Source organism: Rhipicephalus microplus, chromosome 10 (genome assembly GCF_043290135.1).
Source record: "Rhipicephalus microplus isolate Deutch F79 chromosome 10, USDA_Rmic, whole genome shotgun sequence".
NCBI lineage: Eukaryota > Metazoa > Arthropoda > Arachnida > Ixodida > Ixodidae > Rhipicephalus > Rhipicephalus microplus.
Window position 1 is genome coordinate 25,307,322 of NC_134709.1, and position 18,394 is coordinate 25,325,715.

General features: G+C 48.5%; 1 protein-coding gene across 1 annotated transcript in view; it reads left to right on the top strand.

Moving 5' to 3' along the window:
* Nucleotides 1-18,394, top strand: part of LOC142774648 (uncharacterized) — a 166,048-nt gene that overhangs the window by 73,265 nt on the left and 74,389 nt on the right. The window contains exon 7 of the mRNA XM_075875266.1: nt 82-224. Within this exon, the coding sequence (XP_075731381.1) occupies nt 82-224 (143 nt within the window). The remainder of the gene's footprint in view (nt 1-81; nt 225-18,394) is intronic.

Genomic DNA, 18,394 nt, shown 5'->3' on the forward strand with positions numbered 1-18,394 from the left:
ACTGTGCACTGGAGTGATTATAAAACACGCCGTTGACGTTTTCTTCCCCCCCCCCTTTTTTTTTTTGTTGATACCCTGCAGAACCTAGGCCAGTTCTCGACCGACATCGTGATTCAGCACCACGACATGATCGTGACAAACCAGGACCTCGGGCTGTCCGTGCACTGTCAATACGACCTCGCCAACCGGAGCGTCTCCAACGGGGTGCAACTCGAGGTCGACGGGTGAGTCGAGCACTCTATTTGTCACTGCCCTCTCAAACAGAGGGCGCCACCTTTGCACCCACACGGCAGCCCTTTCCCTGTCGCACGCACTCCATCTTATTTCGACCTCCGCCGTGCGCTTGCGCCTTGCGCATCTACGGCGCATACGAATATGCGCGTGCGTGTGCGAGTATTTGGGGGTTCTTTGCACGAGGAGCCGAGCTAAGTGTGCATACACGTTTCGCGCTGTCGGTATACATCGTGCGCTGTTGGGTATGCGGTCGTAAATTATCGGCCCTCTCCAGGCCCACTTTCACCTTTCGTGTGTCCCAGAGCAGCCGAGGTCACGAGCGGTGTCGAAGCAACAGCGCTCGCTTCGCTGGAGTGCAAATATCGTTGCACGTTTCTACGGGAAAAATAAGGTCGTTTGTATTCATCGAGAAAGCGTAGCTGAATCCGTGTGCGTGTTCAAGGTCGGGAGTTCGAGTGTGTGACCCCTTCTCTATAGGGTCCACAGGCGTGCGATCGTTTGAGAACTTCATCGGTCTTCTGTAGCGGCGGGATATAGTTCTAGCATCGGGCGAGATGCAACATGAAGTTACTAGTTGGGTGGCGTTTGCGCTTGTAGTTCGAATTCGTCTAACTGCGGGCGACGTACACAAAAATTTGAAAAAAAAAAAGGTTTGGAGAAACATTTCTGCAGCTCCTGCGCGAAATCAAGCTGCTAGAATCCTGTATTTCACTAGCACCCATTCTTCAAGTACATCCGGAAAATCACGATACTTAAAGGAAACGAGTGCATTCAGTTCGCACATGTCGATCGCACAAATCGTCGCACGAACCCCCCCCCCCCCTCTCTCTCTCTTCCAAAGACTATTCGAGTTGCACTTTCACTGACTTATCTATTGCGCCCAATCGTGTTAGCGATTGAGACAGAGGGAGAGAAAGGTAAAATAAAGACTGCAAGGCATAACCAACCACTGCGTATCTCCAGCGAGCTACCCCATTAGAAATTGCAAAGGTGCTTGTGAAAGAATTAAGAGTGTATGAAGGCGCCAGGGTGCCGTTGTGACTATGGCAATGACTTAAGTTACATATGGAAACGGTACCGGAAATACTAAGAAAGGATACACATTGCATCCTTACGAAGAATAATATTTGTGCACTGAAACAGACGCGTTTTTGGGGGTAGCAGCTGTTAATAATAACAGTGGCTACTGCGGGCCGGATTCCATAAAACGTAACGAACGAAGTGCAGAGGTGGTTCCATACCAGACACAGTGTGAAAATTTTAAGACCGACGTCACGAAACGCTCATTTTATCGATTCATACATAATGTCTGAATTTCGATGCGGTTAAGGTAAGTTCGGCGAATATATGCGACTCAGTAAACAATTGTATTGGGCCAGTTGGTATGAATCCATCTTGGTAGGAAGCGCAGCAACTATTACACAGTTATAAAGTGCAAAAAGGTACCGACTTTAAAGAGTGTGGTTGGGTGCCGTATTTCGATAACACTTGCGTGTTATATCGGGACGGAGATTTATTTACCCGTTTTATAGTAGAAGCTGCGGAAATGACACGTGATGAGTGCACCCTCTATCTCGCTCACGCGGAAATAACTTTGTTTTTTGTTTTTTTGATGGGGTGACAGATAATAACGGATAAGTAATGTACGGGACTGGCACGTGTGCTTTTTGTTGGTCAGCCTTTAGTTATTATTTTTTTTCTCTTTCACCCCCTCTATAAACTCTGACGTTTTCAATAAGCGTTTAGCTGAAGTTAAGCGCTTGTGTTGTGTGTTCTGTGTAATAGTTGCTGCGCTTCCTACCAAGATGAATATATGCGACCTTTCGGATCACCTACCGTTTCGCGATTCCGCGGTCATTGTGCCCTGAGAATCTTTCAAGAGAGCACATCTGAGCTGAAGTAACACGAAAAGAAGATCTCACGCACGAACGCTGGAGTTTGAAGAGTCAACTGTTCCCTTTTGCGAAAGAAATCGCATAATAACGGTAACCGCGGAAAATGAAAAACAAAATGGGCGGGTACCGAGAGAGGTGCTCATTCTCGGATGTAAACAGCCTGTCCCGTGAGAATGTGGTGTGCGCGGTCATGCAGAACTCCCCCTTTCCCAGTGTACGGGGGTCACATCGACCCGATGCGTTTCCTCGAGAGACGTCGTGCAAAGTTTACGGCGCGAAGCCGAACGCTATAGAAAGACGGTTGACGCTGCTTCCACAGAATCTTCCTGCTTACTGGCAAGTGTCACGCGCACACATTCGGTTGACCTTTCACAGAGCTATACCACGGCCGCTTTGCCGTGCTCCGAGTGTGTCGATAACGCAGGAACAAATAAACAACGGATTCTTTCGAGAAAAAAAAGTTTTTTTTTTTTTTTACTGTAAGTGATGCTTTAGCTCTATATGCTTCTGTATACCTGGAGGTCCCCTTCAGTTCAATATCCCGCACTTTCAAGTGTATAATGCTTCAAAGTCGAAAAGTAGGTGTTGCGCTTTTATTTGTGTTCGTCTTTCGATTCGTGTCCCACCTTTCGGTCCTCTTCTCACCCGCCGCTTGGGTCTCGTGGTTAAGGTTCTGGACTGTTGACCCGAAGGTAGCGGGATCGAATCCCGGCCGCATTTCTATGGAGGAGAAATGCTATAGAGATCCGTGTGCTGAGGCTTACGTGTGTTGTAAAAAAAAAATCCCATCGAGTGGAAAAATTTGGAGCCCTGCTTTGAGATGTCCCTCGTAATCATGTCGTAGTTTTGGGTCATAAAACCGCTACAATTATTAGTCCCGTTCGCTATTTCTTGACTCCTTTCTGGGTTTTATTGCGTTGACCATTTCTTTCATTAACTTATATCCGTTTCGCTGCTTAATGTAGATAAAGATTTAATGATTCGATAAGCGTTTACAGACCATAATTATGCATCTATATTCCATCTGTTGTTTTCTTTTTTCACAACCTGATAATAGGCGTATGGTAAGCAGCTGCGAGACGTTGCATATACACCACAGACTGCCCGGAGACTGTGAACTTACTGTTACGCGCGAACGCTTATGATCGTAGTCAGTACGGGTAAAATACTATGAACAATGACCACACTACACCGTGTGTGAGCCGGGGTGTGTTGTGCAGTGTATCTTTTCGAACTTCCATATGATGGCAATTCTTAAGCAACAGCGCAGCGATATATGTCTTCAAATAAGTTCTATGTATTGTTCGAGGGCCGGTGACCTTCCGTAACCGACGCAGGTTTTGGTAGTACGAAAAAAAAAGATTGCCCGCAGCTTCCCTCGGGAGAACACTGAGGAGGATGCGGAGCATATAATTGGTTAATGGGGTGTTAAAGTGCGACTTACTTGGGTCGATGGCTAAATTGGTTAACGTGGTTGTGAAATGGGGTGTTAAATTGCGACTTACTTGGGTCGATGGCTAAATTGGTTAACGTGGTTGTAGGAGGGGGTGTTAAATGAGTGAACACGTACACACGTATGCGAAAGGGCGGCGCTGGTCGAAGGGACGTCGATCATTGTGTTTGTGGATTCGTTGGAATTCATTTCACCGCGACCTTGGACGTCGACGCGCCGTACAAACCAGCCGACGAGCGGCAACTGAGCGAGCGAGCGCCGACCTTGAGTATATATACAGCGCGACGGCGCATGCACTGTCAGCTGTTGAATGTTCTCGAAGCGCGACGGCGCGTCCAATGCGCGTCCACTGGAGAATCATGCGCGTCCACTGGAGAATCAGGAGAATTGTAGAATGTTCTCGAAGGGGAGAAGCGCGCGCGGCACAGATGGTGGGTGACGGTGCATGCGCGCGTCAGCTGTCGAGTGTTCGAGAAGGGGAAGAAGCGCAACGGCGCATGCGCGCGCGTCAGCTGCCGATGTTCTCGAAGCGCGACGGCGCATGCGCGCGCGTCAGCTGCCGATGTTCTCGAAGCGTGACGGCGCATGCGCGCTACATTATACAGCTAGCGAATGTTCGTGAAGAGGAGAAGCGCACGCGGTGTGTAGAGGAGGAAGGGTGCACAGATGGTGGAGGAGTGAAGCGCGCGCGGTGTGTAGAGGAGGAAGGGATGCACAGATGGTGGAAGAAGGAGGAGGAAGCTTGCGGACGGCGCCGCACTACAAGCCTCGAGTATTAGATGCTCCGCATCTAAAAGAAGAACGTTAACTTCACTTCTAAATAAGTAACATTTGGAACCGGCATTCGTTTAGTGAGTCTGAGCCCCTGCCGCGGCACCTTCTCGAAGCGGCTCCCTCTGCTTGCTGGACGGCCGGACGGCTCAGAGTTGTTCTCTAAGGTTCGAGCTGTGTAGTGCGATCTTACACCGCCAGCGGAGGCTCTAGATTACAGGTTCCGGTAGTTAAGTGTTGTTCCGAAGCGAAAACTTCAAACGCCTCATGAGACGCGAAAATTGGCCATGGACCGTCCAGTGGCGTCATTGTTCAACACGAGCGATGCCGAAAATTATCGTCATTGTGGAGACGCCGTCGGGGCGTGGCGTATCGGCCAAATTTGTAACGTCACCATGACGTTGCTATTAACGTCACATCACGTGGTGCAACGTTATGACGTCATCGCACGACAAGGTCGCTTGGTCAAAGGTGGGCCGCGATCACGGAGGCCATGCTAAGCGAGGTGACGCGCAAAAATGTAGTGGCGCTTCTGATCACGCAAAATCTCGTTAAGTTCAGAAATATTTCAGAAGTGGGAAGGGGGGAGGTTCGGGGCATCCCCTGTGAAGAAGATGAAGCAGAAGATGGCTTTCGTGAAATGCAAAACTTGGTGAGGTGGTGCAGAACCAGCGTGGCTACTAGCGCGCAAACAGAGACATATATTAGAATTGGACATGGTACAACGCTGACTATCAAACTAATTTTTATTTAACAGCAAGAATAAATACATAGCATACGAACAAGTCAATCACAAGGTGTTTTGTTCGTATGGCGTATATGTTCCTGTTTTTCGATGAAAATTCGTCTGAAAGTCAGTGCTGCGCCGTGTCTCCTCCCAGTCTACGTCTGCGTTTTCGCACTGTTCGCCACAAATAATTTTGTCTTCGAGTTGCCTTAGGGCGAATGCATGGTGGAACCTGGGATTTTTTTTCTTTTTTTTTAATCCACACGTGACGACGACGGTTAAGGCTTCAAAGAAAGGCTCCAACACTGTATACGACGCACGATCGCAAACACAGCAAGAAAAATGGCAGAGGATGGAAGAGAGGTGTGAGCGAGAACTACAGGCACTGCAGGAGGAGGACGCGCAGTGCCTTGCAACTCGGAAACAGCGGGATGCCTGTGTCTCCTTGGTGATCCTCCTCATCGCGCCCGTTCTGGAGTGCAAGCTGTCGGGTCGTGCGTCACACACGGCCTGCACCCGCGTCGCCCGGAGAAAGAACCGAAATATGAAAGCGACACGCCGCGCCTCGTGGGATAGGAAGACTTACTATACTGTCGCAACCGGCAAGGTGCTAGGACATCGCCCCCCCCCCCCCCACCACCACCACTTTCGCGTAACGTGAAGGTATCTCGCGCTTCGGGTCAACACGCTTAAGTGCCTGCAAGCGAAGAAAACTGATAAGTGTGGCGGAGGGGTATTCAGATCGCTTGAGTGCGCCCTCTAGTTCAATATTAACACAGTTGTGGCTATTTGGCGCAAATAAATTACGAGGAAAGAGGGTCAAGGGTGGCGCTCACCTTGACTCCTTCCTTCGCTATTTCTTTGCGAGAAAAGTCACAAGTGTGGCTTCTAATTGATTGATATGTGGGGTTTGACCTCCCAAAACCGCCATGTCATTATGAGAGACGCCGTAGTGGAGGGCTCCGGAAATTTTGACCACCTGGGGTAGTTTAACGTGTACGCACCCAAATCTGAGCACATGGGCCTGCAACATTTCCGCCTCCATCGGAAATGCAGCCGCCGCAGCCGGGCTTCGATCCCGTGACCTGCGGGTCAGCAGCCGAGTACCTTAGCCACTAGACCACCACGGTGGGGCAGGCTTCCGATTCAAAATGAACCGACTAGCCCAATAACGTGTAATTCTAGCGCACTTTAGCCCAACGTGCCTTGAGATTGGAGCGGCGGCACCTTCTCAGACCGTGGCAAGACAGCGGTGCGCGATGTGCAACACAGAAACGCCGTTAGTGTTCTTGAGAAACACTCGACTTAACGAAAGTTTGTGAAGACTATTTGGTGTTCATATGTGTGTACTTGTGATCGCTATATATATCATAGTGATCACCACCCGACAACCGAAGTAGCAAGCCAAAGACAATGAACGGCTCACGTCTCCAGGAATTTTCTTAAAAGATTATTATATCTGCCTAATGGTCACGTTTTGACATTCGCAAGCTTCACGTTTTCTCGTTTCTAATGTGACACTGGTGTGAAACCGTACATCTGTCCGGTGACTCGGTCTGATTGAAATTGTTGGTTGGTTAAATCTTAGAAGACGGCCTCATTTTTGCATTTCGCACTGAAATCACGACACCTGTATGGCCGCATGACGTCGTGCATTGAAGTGTCATTCATTCATTCACTAATTCATTCATTTTTACGTTTCAACCGTATTGATGTGATCTAATTTTCTGAATCTTGCCATAATAACTTGTTTCCCGTCTTGCGCAGTGTCACTAAAGAACGTTGTAGGCCTTAATGGACGCCGTGAAGTGTGACGTCACAACGAATCGATGATACTACCTGAAAGGCCAGCCTTTGTCGTTTTCCATGCTTCTTTTTTGTTTTTACCTTTGTTGAGCTTATATACGAAGTACCTTGTCGCAGCAAGAGCAGGGATTTCGCTATTGTGAAAGTATTTATTTACCTAGACAAACGAAATTGTTATCTTCTTGATAGTGTTCCTCTAAGCTGTTATCACTCACTCTAAGCACAGTAACGTTTAGAGAGGCACGGACTGTAGTGTTTCAATCAGTAAATCAATCGAACAATTAGTTATTGAACTGAGGCCGTCGGCCATGTGGCAACCAGTAATCTCTTGCACATCTATGAGGGTCGTAAACGTAAATTTGTCTAAAAAAATGTTATCTCGTTCCACCGTGATTCGATATTCTCATTAAATAAACCCAAGGGTGTTTGTTAGTCATGTGACAACGAAACAAACCTCATATAAGGACTAAAGTTGTTGTTTAAGAATAGAAAGTCTGGCGAATTTTATTGTGTTCATGGTTGAAAGCGCGAAAAGATACAGACATAGAGGGGGGACCACACGACCCAAGCATTGTTGCATGATTTAGTATTTAACCCCCCAGACCTTTGCACGTCTCCCCTCCCACCGCACTTTGCACCTGTACACCAACACTGAGACACACACTCTCTTTTGTTTTTGTGACGTTGGTCCGCACCGAAAGCATGCATGTCATCCGGTACTGACTTCATCTAACCAAAGGACACTGCGGTTCTTTAAGCGAAAGAAAGAGAGAGAGGCATGTGCTGACAGCCCGAGTGACTGCAGTGCATTGAACGGCGTCCAGCCAGTCAGTCCCCCCTGAGGTCCCGCCAACGCAGGCGGTCGGGTCGGGCGTCACACGTGTCTGCGCCCACGACATCAACGACAAACGGGGAAAAAGAGAGAGAGAGAGATAAAGGAAAGTACGAAGGTAACAAACAATGCGAAAGAAGCGAAGCTTTTTAAGCCGTCCTCGTCAACAGTGCCCAGCAATGGTGAAAGATTTTGTTGCTCTTCCGCAGCCCGCCAAAGAGAAGCACGTCTCCGTAGAGTTAACTGTGGCTGGAAGATGGAGCGTGTGGGAGGGGGTAAGGCACCGTAGCGTAGCGGTTCTTTTTTTTTTCTTTTTCTTGTTCCCTTGACGCACGTTTTGACGCCAGGAAGACTCGCGCCGACGACTTCGTCGCCGCCGCTGGGATAATAGAAAGCTCGCACTGCCGCGCAGTGAAGAAGACCGAGAAGAAGCGAGGGGCGCTTGCACGACCGAGACCTTGCGGCGGGGCTGGGACGAACGGCATTGCGGTTTGCGTGAAGTCCCGGTAAAGCACCGCTGCGCAGTGGAAGTGAGCGAAGGCGAGGAAGGATCGCTGCGAAGTCGAATGCCGGAAGCAACGAGTACAGTAAAAAAAAAAAAAAACACTTAAGAGCGTGTGTGTTTGCCGGCTGACCGTCACCTTTTGCGACTCGCTGGGAACCGCGATGATGAGCTCTTGCAGGAGACGTAAAGTAAGGAAGAAAGGTGGCGTGAAAGGGGTTGAATAGAACGGGTGGCGGACCTGTGATTGACAAGCGGTGCTACGTCAGGTATAGCGCGAATGGAGGCACGCAAGTGGTCGGTGAAGAAGGAAGGATAGAGGGTGCTGCTAACGATACGTGTAAACAACGATGAGGTGTAAAGGTGGTTTTCTACGTGTCGTCTGCACTCGTATTTCATAATGAAATAGTGACACGACCCCTTGCCCGAGAACACGGGAACACGAAAGCCATATTCATTATTTAGGGGCGATGCACCTCATGGTCGCACAATGTCTCACCGTTGTCGTCAAGGCTCGCCGTCGTCCGTAATCGAAGCGCGCAAGGCTCGCCGTCGTCCGTAATCGAAGCGCGCAGGTGCGAAACATCTGTTTGTAATACCGTCTACAGAGCGTACATGACAGTACTCTGACCGTGCGTCTGTCCGTCAGTCTATATGTCCGTCCAACAATCCGTGCATCTGTCCGTCCGTCCACCGGTCCATCTAACCATCCGTCCACCAGTCTGTCTGTCTGTCTGTCTGTCTGTCTGTCTGTCTGTCTGTCTGTCTGTCTGTCTGTCCGTCCGTCTGTCTGTCTGTCTGTCTGTCTGTCTGTCTGTCTGTCTGTCTGTCTGTCTGTCTGTCTGTCCGTCCGTCTGCCGTGCATTATACTTGTCGGGGACTTCATAGACATGTATATAGACCTTAGTACTTAGGTTCGTCCACTCGTGATCATTCACTTCGAAGAGATGCTGGGTCTTTCTTCGGCAATATTGATTGTCATTTGACTGTAGTTGGGGAAACCCAGGTGCTATCACGGAGCACGTGATACAGGGGGAAACTCTGGATCGCATTTAGACAATGTCTTGCAGCTTAACGTGCTCCTAAATCGAAAAGTAGGGACGTTTCATTGCAATCCTAGAGCCCATCTAAATGTGTCCTCCATGGCCGGAAATCGCGCCAATGGGCTGCCTTGGAGAAACTATGGGTACATTGTTTCTTGGGTACATTTAACGACAGTACTTCACGTACCGAGGAGGGATAGCGCGAGATTCAGCAAATACCAAGAACAGTGTACATACTGTGGGAGAGTTAAGGACACGATGGAACATGCTCTGATTGAATGCGGCGATATCCACCCATGTATATACGTGTGGGTACAAGCCTACGTGAGTCATATTATTGCCGCAATGTTAGCCTACACATAATGCTTATCAAGGAGATCTGTAAGGTTCGCGGATTAGAAGTTCGCGGATCGTCGCGCCCATCATTGTCTCGATACACCGCACATGGAAGCGAAATGTAGTAACTGGCCCAGCAAAATAGCCTAACGGGGTGTCCTTGCTCACAATGTACTAGACCGTACTTTGGGTGACGTCTGCGTACATATCACATGTTGTTCATCATTTGTTCAAAAGAAAGAAAGAAAGAAAGAAAGAAAGAAAGAAGGAAAGAAAGACGCGAATCACGGCGAAGCCTTCAGAACTCAGCCAAACCGCAGCGGCTCCCGCCGTCTACGCAGATGTGGCCGCACGCGGGGCTAGCTAGCCCTTGACAACCTTTCGCCTCTCGAATAAAGGCTCGCCGCGGCGGCGTTGAAAACGGTCTTGTATCACGCGTGCTTAGGCGTGCGATTCACCGCGCGCCTGTTACGAAGAGCGCTGGCCGTGACTAGCAGCGGTCAGCCGCGGGGATTCCGGGTTGTCCTGTTGTCCGGATCGCGCTTCTTCGCAGCCCGCTTGCTTGACCCGTCGACGCACGCACGTACTAGTGCGCTCGCTTATTTCTTGCTTTTGAACGCTCGCTCGCGTGGTCATTTGGAGGAACCGTGGCCGACGAGGAAAAAAAAAGAGAGAGAGAGATGAATGAAAAGATCCCGCTCGCCAGCGGCAACGTCCATTGAAGTCCACTTCCTTCCTTCATTTATTTCTGGTTTGATTCATGTATGCCTTTTTTTTCACTGCCTCTCATTTGTACTTTTGTACCACGGTCATGGTGGGCCGCTACCTTTCAAACCCCAATATGTACAGGGTGCACAGCTATAACATCACTGTTGTCGTTACCTTCGCCGTAAATGCAGGGCACCTATGAAATTTTACACACCGAATAATGATCGACCCCCTTACACCTTCTTCTAAGGGTCTCCGAATCAACCTTGTCCCATATTTCTTCCTAGCTCCAAGTGAAAGAGTCCCGTGCGAATGTCGTCTTTCCAGTCTCATCACTACAGCTGCGATGTTTCTTGTTGTCAGCTTAAACGCGTCAGCTGAAACACAGAACCCCGTGTAAAGCGCTGCTGATATATGGGGTTTAACGTCTCAAAACCACCTTATGATTATGAGAGACGCTGTTGTGGAGGGCTCCGGAAATTTCGACCACCTGGGGTTCTTTAAATTGCGCCCAAATATGAGTACACGGTTCAACTTCATTTTCGCCTCCATCGCAAATGCAGCTGCCGCAGCTGGGATTCGACCCCGCGACCTGCGGGTTTGCAGCCGAGTACCTTATCCATAGACCACCGCGGAGGGGCAACCCGCTGTAAAGCCCCTGCCCTATCGTGAAATTGAGGCTAACACCTTCCCCCTTTTTGATTGGGTGCGGAAGGAAACAAACTTCTCCGTAAATGCAAAAATAAAAATGGAGAGCCGACGTGGTTTGCGCAGCAGCTCACTATCCCTTCCCCTCTCCCGTATTCCGAGAGGTAAAGGTGAGGAGTAAACAATTTTCGGAAGGTTGGTAGTGCCAGAATGGCAGGTAGGCAACCCCTACTAGGGTCAGTGACGTATACCCCCCGCCCCCCTGCACACTCACACGTGTGTGCGTGTGTGTGTGTGTGTGTGTGTGTGTGTGTGTGTGTGTGTGTGTGTGTGTGTGTGTGTGTGTGTGTGTGTGTGTGTGTGTGTGTGTGTGTGTGTGTGTGTGGAGGGGGGGGGTATACGTCACTGTTGTTGTATACGTATTGTTGTCTGTTGGCTAGCGATCTCACAGTACAATTGTCGGCCAGCATTTGGCGTTTCGTTCGTCCTTTTCAAGGGGTTAATACGTCGACGTCAATTAGCCGGCTTGTTAGTTGCTTTCCGGTCCCAGCCTAAGGACGATGACATGCAGGAGATAAAATTTGTATATATAGTGAGTCGCAAATGCCCGGGGTGCCTGTTTACACAAACAAGCCGCTCATTTACTTCCTGTATAGCGTTACGCATGGCAGTGCACGGCCCTCCATGCATTGTTGACTCTGTTGCCAGGCGTTCGACTCGCGGGCCAAACAGCATGAAGAAACAAATAAATACCTTGGAATTCTAGACACCTAGATAACATCGGCTGCATTGCCCCGCCGCGGTGGTCTAGTGGCTAAGGTATACTCGGCTGCTGACCCGCAGGTCACGGGATCGAATTCCGGCTTCGGCGGCTGCATTGTCGATAGAGGCGAAACTGCTGTAGGCCTTTAACGTCAGTGTGGGCACGTTAAAAAACCCCAGGAGGTCAAAATTTCCGGAGCCCTCTACTACGGCGTCTCTCATAATCATATGGTGGAACCCCACATATGCGAACATCGGCTGCATCATAACCCATCAGGGTAACAACTATAGTGGACAAGAGTGTGCAAGGTGAACACGCACTTTCTCCGGAAACTATGGTGCCGCGTATGCATGCTGTGGGGGCGCTGGCGCCGGCAGGAACAGAGGAGAAGGAGGAACAGCATGAGTCGCGCTAACACTCCCAGGACAGTGGGCAGTCAAGGTCCGGATCTTGGTCATTGAAGGGGTCTCGTCCAGGACGCCTCTAGGCTCTTCTGACCTTCCCAAATTTGGCACCCAACGCGGGACTCGAATCTGCAGTCCTGATATTAGGCCTCATGCTGCACCAACTGAGAATAACAAAATGTCGTCAACACGTAAACATAAGCACTGCACAGAATGCCAAGCCATATCCTCAGTAACAAGGCTCGATTGAACGGCACTGTTATTGTTAATCTTGCGGGAAAACGTTCAATATTACTGGATACAATGAAGACTGTCGTGTGTTGATGCAGTCTTATCAATACTACGTCATCAGAACGCTACAATTACGATTGGATTTGTTTTCGATAAATAAAATTATTGGTCAGGGGAATTTTTTCTTAACTACATACATATAACTACAATTTGAGCACTTAGATTCAAAGTGCAATGCAGAAATTGTTTTTTAACTATTCGGCCGTTTGTATTGACGGTGCAGTACAAACGGTTCAACAGGCATTGCGCAGCATATATAGCATATCAAAGGCGTATGCATGCATCGAAAAGCGTTGCCGAGTTGCATGACGTCATGGTAAGCTGGTACAGCAACAGCGTCGTGCCGTCACCATCCACCTTTTGTAAGTGTCGGTTGTCTGATCCTTCTATGGTGTAGTCGTGGTCGTTTCACCAGTGTAGATGCTTGATTCACGGATGCACTTTTTTCTCAGCAGCTTTCTTTGGCTCGTGTTTCGGATATTGTAACGTCACTGAGAGAGAGAGAGAGAGAGAGAGAGAGAGAGATAAATAGAGAGGAAATGCAGGGAGGTTAACCAAGCTTGGCTTGGTTGGCTACCCTACACTTGAGGTAAGGGAGAAGGAGAATAATGGAACGGGAAGAGATAGAAAAGAAGGGGAGTAAGAAAGAGAAGCATGAATAGTCAGCTCGAGACTACACAGCACGGTCTCGCACAGTTCTTTCACAAGCGGTCGTTAAGTCTGGTGGTCTTTAAAAAGTACAAGAGGGCTTTCGTGGCTTTGCGCGTATGGGAAGCCGTCAGCCAAGGTCCCAGGATCTTCTCTTCTGTAAGCGGCCGTGTATCCAGCTGACATTGTAAATGTGCTCAAGACTATGAAGGCGGGGCTGAAGGCAAAATCAAAAGGGTACGCTCTTCCACGAGCCCGTGCACACTCTGAGCCACATCACCCTCCTCGATGTTGCCGTGCGAACGCGATGCTTCCAGCGTGAAAAGAAAACAAAAACAACAACATCGTATACGCGTGCGCTGGGCAAGCGTCGTCTTTCCCACGTACCGGCCGTTTGTTTTTGTCTACGATCCCACCCCCCTCCACTACACCCCTTACGTTAATTCTGTCTGGCGCATCTTACCGCGGCCATCTAATATCGGAGTCTAATCGAGTACATCTTCGGCCGGTCTGTTCTGTGCCACGGGGTAACATTGCGTGAAGTGTACGGGCCTGCTTGTTCGCGCGACCTTGTGCCATTCGCGAGTAAACTCGTCGTGTGAAGATGTGATACCGATAAGGCCATGAAGCGTACTATAAGGTATCATAACTCATATACGTGAGGTCTTGGCCGAACAAGTGACGCAGTCAAAAGAGTTGTTGACTTTGCTTCCGCCTTCCTGTCGATGCTCTCTAAGCTCTATTATGAAGAGGATTCATAAAATACGGCTTTCGAACAACTCGGAAAACTTTGCACGTATGAGGTGAAACTGCGGGGTTCACTCAACAACAACAACAACAACAACAACAACAACAACAACAACAACAACAACAACAACAACAACAACAACAACAACAACAACAACAACAACAACAACAACAATAACAACAATAACAATAACAACAACAATAACAGCAATAACAATAATAATAATAATAATAATAATAATAATAATTTGAGTGATTTTACATTTTACATGTGAGAACCACGATATCATTATGAGACATTCCATAGTGGAAGGCCTCGGAATATCAGGCCATTTGGTGCACTGTAAAGGGGACGGACATCGCACAGTACAGGGGCTTCTAGCACTTCGCGTCCAACTATAAATGCAAGAGCGCTGGCCGCGATCAAAGGCGCTACTTCCGCGTCAGCAGCCGAGCAACACAACCGCTATACCACCGTGTGGGAAATCGCCTTGTCAAGCTGTGTTGGCAACAGTTCGAACAGACCAGTTGTCGAAGCGTGGAAAGAGAAGCTATAGCTTCGTGTCAGAAATGTAAATGTGATGTCGTTCAACTATAAATTACGTTTCTATATCCTTCCGTTCCGAAGAAATTTGAGAGAAGAAAAACTCGAACCCTAGTAAGATGTTTCGAGCAAGATGCCTTGCCAGTAGGAAGTGCAGCATAAGGAATGCAGAGTCGCAGCTGAATTTGGACTCCAGAGTGATTTCGACAACCAACTAATAAAATACTGCACCGATGTCTGACATTTACTCTTATCTGTCAGCGCCTATATAATAGTGATAATCGTATCAACGGGCGAAATATAACTTCGTACGTTCGCGCACCTCTCAGAACCGACGCTGTAATGAATACGGGCATTGCATTCCCTTATGTGTTAGCATCATCATCGTAATCACAGTCATTTTCAGCCTGTGTATTCCCACCGAAGGACGAAGCCTTCTCTCGATGATATTCAGATTACCTTATCATTTGCGAACTGATTTTATTTCATTGCCGCGAACTTGTGAATTTGTTCACTCCTCCTAGCTCTCTGCCTTCGTCGACCTCCTCTCATTCCTTGGTAACCACCATTTCGCCGTTACCGTACATCTGTTTCGCGTATACGCACTACGTTGCCAGCCCAGGTCAATTTCTTTCGCTCAATGTCAACCTGGATAGCCGTTAACACTGTCTGTCTCCTGACCTATTCTGCCGTCCTCCGATCTCTCCTATAACTTCTGTAATTTTTCGTTGTAGCACACTGTAACTACAAATGTGTGGCGTTTTGATTACTAGAGAATATCGATATCGTACGTACTGAGAAATAATTAAAAAAAATGAAATGGACGCCGCTCACCGTGTCGTTCTAGTGTTAGCTTCTTCGAATTATTGTGGGCTTCTCAGGCTGCATGATGCAGCGAAGCACTCAAGGCAGTTACCTTAATTAGCATATCGGACTTTTTTTCATCTTCAAGTGCTATCATACATTTGTACGGCACGTCTTTAGCAACTTTCTTTGGGTTTTTACACTATGAACGTGAGTGATTTGGCGCTCTCTTGTAGCTTTAGTTTCTGGAATTAGGGGTGTCACAAATTGCTCTGCCTGTGCGCCTGGCTAAAAGATGAGTGGCTCTCATTTTAGCGTGAGCACGAAATAGGCTTTCGGTGTACTTCTTTACAAAACAAAGCCTTTGATTGCGACAGTCAAGCCCTGGGGAGGCATCATGTAACAGAAACACGGCCCAAGCCTTACATTAGTTGAGCCAGCGTTTAGCCGGAGACGTGCCTCGACTTACAATGGATGTAGAAGAGGTCTGTCGATGCTCTCTCTCTCTCACCTGGATGAGGATTGTTCAGAGTTGCTTTGCCAGCAGTAGGCGACCACCTGCTGCGTTGTTCGGACGCCGGAGACCCCGGTGGTCTGGTTTCCTCTGTGTTCCCAGTCAGTATGATGGATGTCTGAGTTTATAAGCATTATTATTTTTTATTCATTTTTGCGCATAGTTGACGTAATTGACTCCATGGTAATCAACAACCAAGGCCCAACGCATTCAATCAGCCTTTTCTTTAATTCTACATGTTGACAACAGGGACGTAGTCGGAAAATCTTCTGAGAAGTGAGTTCAACCACCGCTTGCGTGTGTTCGGGCACGCTTTTGTATGTGTACGTTAAGCATTTTCGGAGGGTTGGCACACTCCATTCCTCATGACTTTGTCCATGCTCAGTAAGCATTACGGCCGTTCCATGAGATGGGGTGCTGACCACGATAACATCGATTCGTGGCTCACACCCACGTTTGCGGACTTGCCCTAAATTGGGTGGTTTCGCGCCTCGCTTTCCGCTTGTCATCCTCGCCTTCTTCGACTGCCTTTTAGCCGGTAGCGCCTCACGTCTTTCTCGTCACTGCACCCTTGTCGTTTTCTGGGCCATTCTCCCGTCATGGCAAACTTTGATAGAACTTCGAGTGCTTCCTTTTCCAACTTCTCCTTCAACATTCTCGGTTTCAACGAATTCCTCGCCGGGGTGAAGAGGGGGGGGGGGGGGTGCCTTCTCGTGCAAAGACAGTAGGATGGGTGAGAGCAGAGAAGGTCGCGGGGTGCAGGCAAGGCGAGGTAGGCACCCCCTACTAAGGTCAATGACGTGTACCCGACTCACACACCACCACCACCGACTGCGTTCCTTCTGCCGCCCAGGGCAATCTCCGCGCACGAGACTGGAGGCCAGCGCTGGCCGTGTTTGAAGAATCCCTTCAGCAAACACGGTCGACGTGCTGTCTTTTCCGGTCTGGCTGCTTTGACCGCGCAGCAACAGCGGCGAGCCCCGCCTGTGCGCCCGCCACCCGGCTGCACCTCGCGCAGCAGCTTCCATGGCTCGCTAAGCCTTAGGCCTAACAAGCCGACCGCTCGACAGACCGAGCAGACACACACACACCGGCTGCGCTGACAAGGAACTGTGGGAGACTCGGCCGATGGATCCGTTCTTCTCAGCTCCGCGGGACTCTTCGTCTTCTGTGTATGCATTCGCGTCCACGTCACGTCCCATGGACATCGTTCGAAGACGGTTTTGACGTCACCTGCGTCGCCACGCTGCCAAACGGTCCAGGTGTGACGATTGAAAGGCAATTAGGGGCCCCATCCGCTTGCGGAGGAAATTGACTGTGTCAGCCTGGACGACGGGCGGAAGGTTGCCCCCGAAACAATGCGGTGCCTTCCTTCCTCTTCGAAAAGTCGTTTGTTTGCTTCGAGGAGCGCGAATGAGGAAAAGAGCTGTTGTGCGCATGACTAGGAGTTGCTGTACGTCAGCAAGGGTGTTGAACTCGACAGGCTCGCTGGGGCGGCCGATATATCTGTCACCGCGATGCTGTCATGTTTTGAAAAAAAAAAAGCTACGCCAAAAAGGCGGGATTTCCGGGACATTCTTTTGAGACAAGGATGCGCAATCCGATTTTCGCGTCACCTAAGTGCAAATTCGGAATTTTCGAGTTCCCAGTAGTATACGGAGTTTGGACAGTGATGTAAATGTACAGCGGGGATTGTAGATTAAAAAAAAAAAACGTTCTTTCTGCGTTTTGGCTTATGCGCTGAAGAGTACCCCCTCTTTAAAAAAATAATCTATTTATCGTTTTCTCTGTGTGAAAATTTTCGTGAGAACTCGATAAGTGTCTGTCCCACTGCTTGGTACAGTGACCAACAGACGTCGTTCATAGTAGGCAGTACTCGGTATTCCAAAATTTTCTAATCGTGTAAAACAACCTGTGCAACACAGTTGTATAACTTCTGCAGTAGCATCGTACAAGTGATATTACTTTTAAGTTTACTGACGTTCCACTTAAATTAATTGTGCAACTAAATAATTTTGTTAACGTGGAGTTTTTACCTTTACAAAATTTAGCAAATTCGTATATATATATATATATATATATATATATATATATATATATATATATATATATATATATATTTATTTATTTATTTATTCTCATCCTTATTTATTAACGAAGGTCTCATCTCATACTGGCAGACTTGGTGCCGTTAAGTTCGATGCGACAGTCTATTGGTCAGCTGTCAGCTCTTAATAAGTTCACGTGCTACGTGACGTCACACAAACTCATAAAGAGTGTGCCACAATCGCCGCCATGGCTACTGAGGGCGCTGACTGACGCTCCCACATTTAAATTCACATATAAACCCAAAACAGTGGCTGGGGAGGGGGGGGGGGGGGGGATAGCCACCGCGATAGCTCAGCGGTAGAGCATCGAACGCGTTATTCGAAGGTCGTAGGTTCGATTCCTGCTCACGGCTGGTTATTTTTTCACCCACTTTTCTTTCTTCTTACTTTCGTTACATTGGTTCTAATAACTTCCCCTGTGCATTCCTTGGCATTATTGTCTGTTAGACCTCATCTCTATATTGTGTCAAAACACGAGAAAAAAAAAACGAGCCCTTAGGTATACACTTATTTTCCATGCGACATCCCCTCTCCCCCTCCCCATGTGTAGGGTAGCAAACTGGACGCATAGTCTAGTTAACCTCCCTACCTTTCCTACATTCCTTCTCTCTCTCTC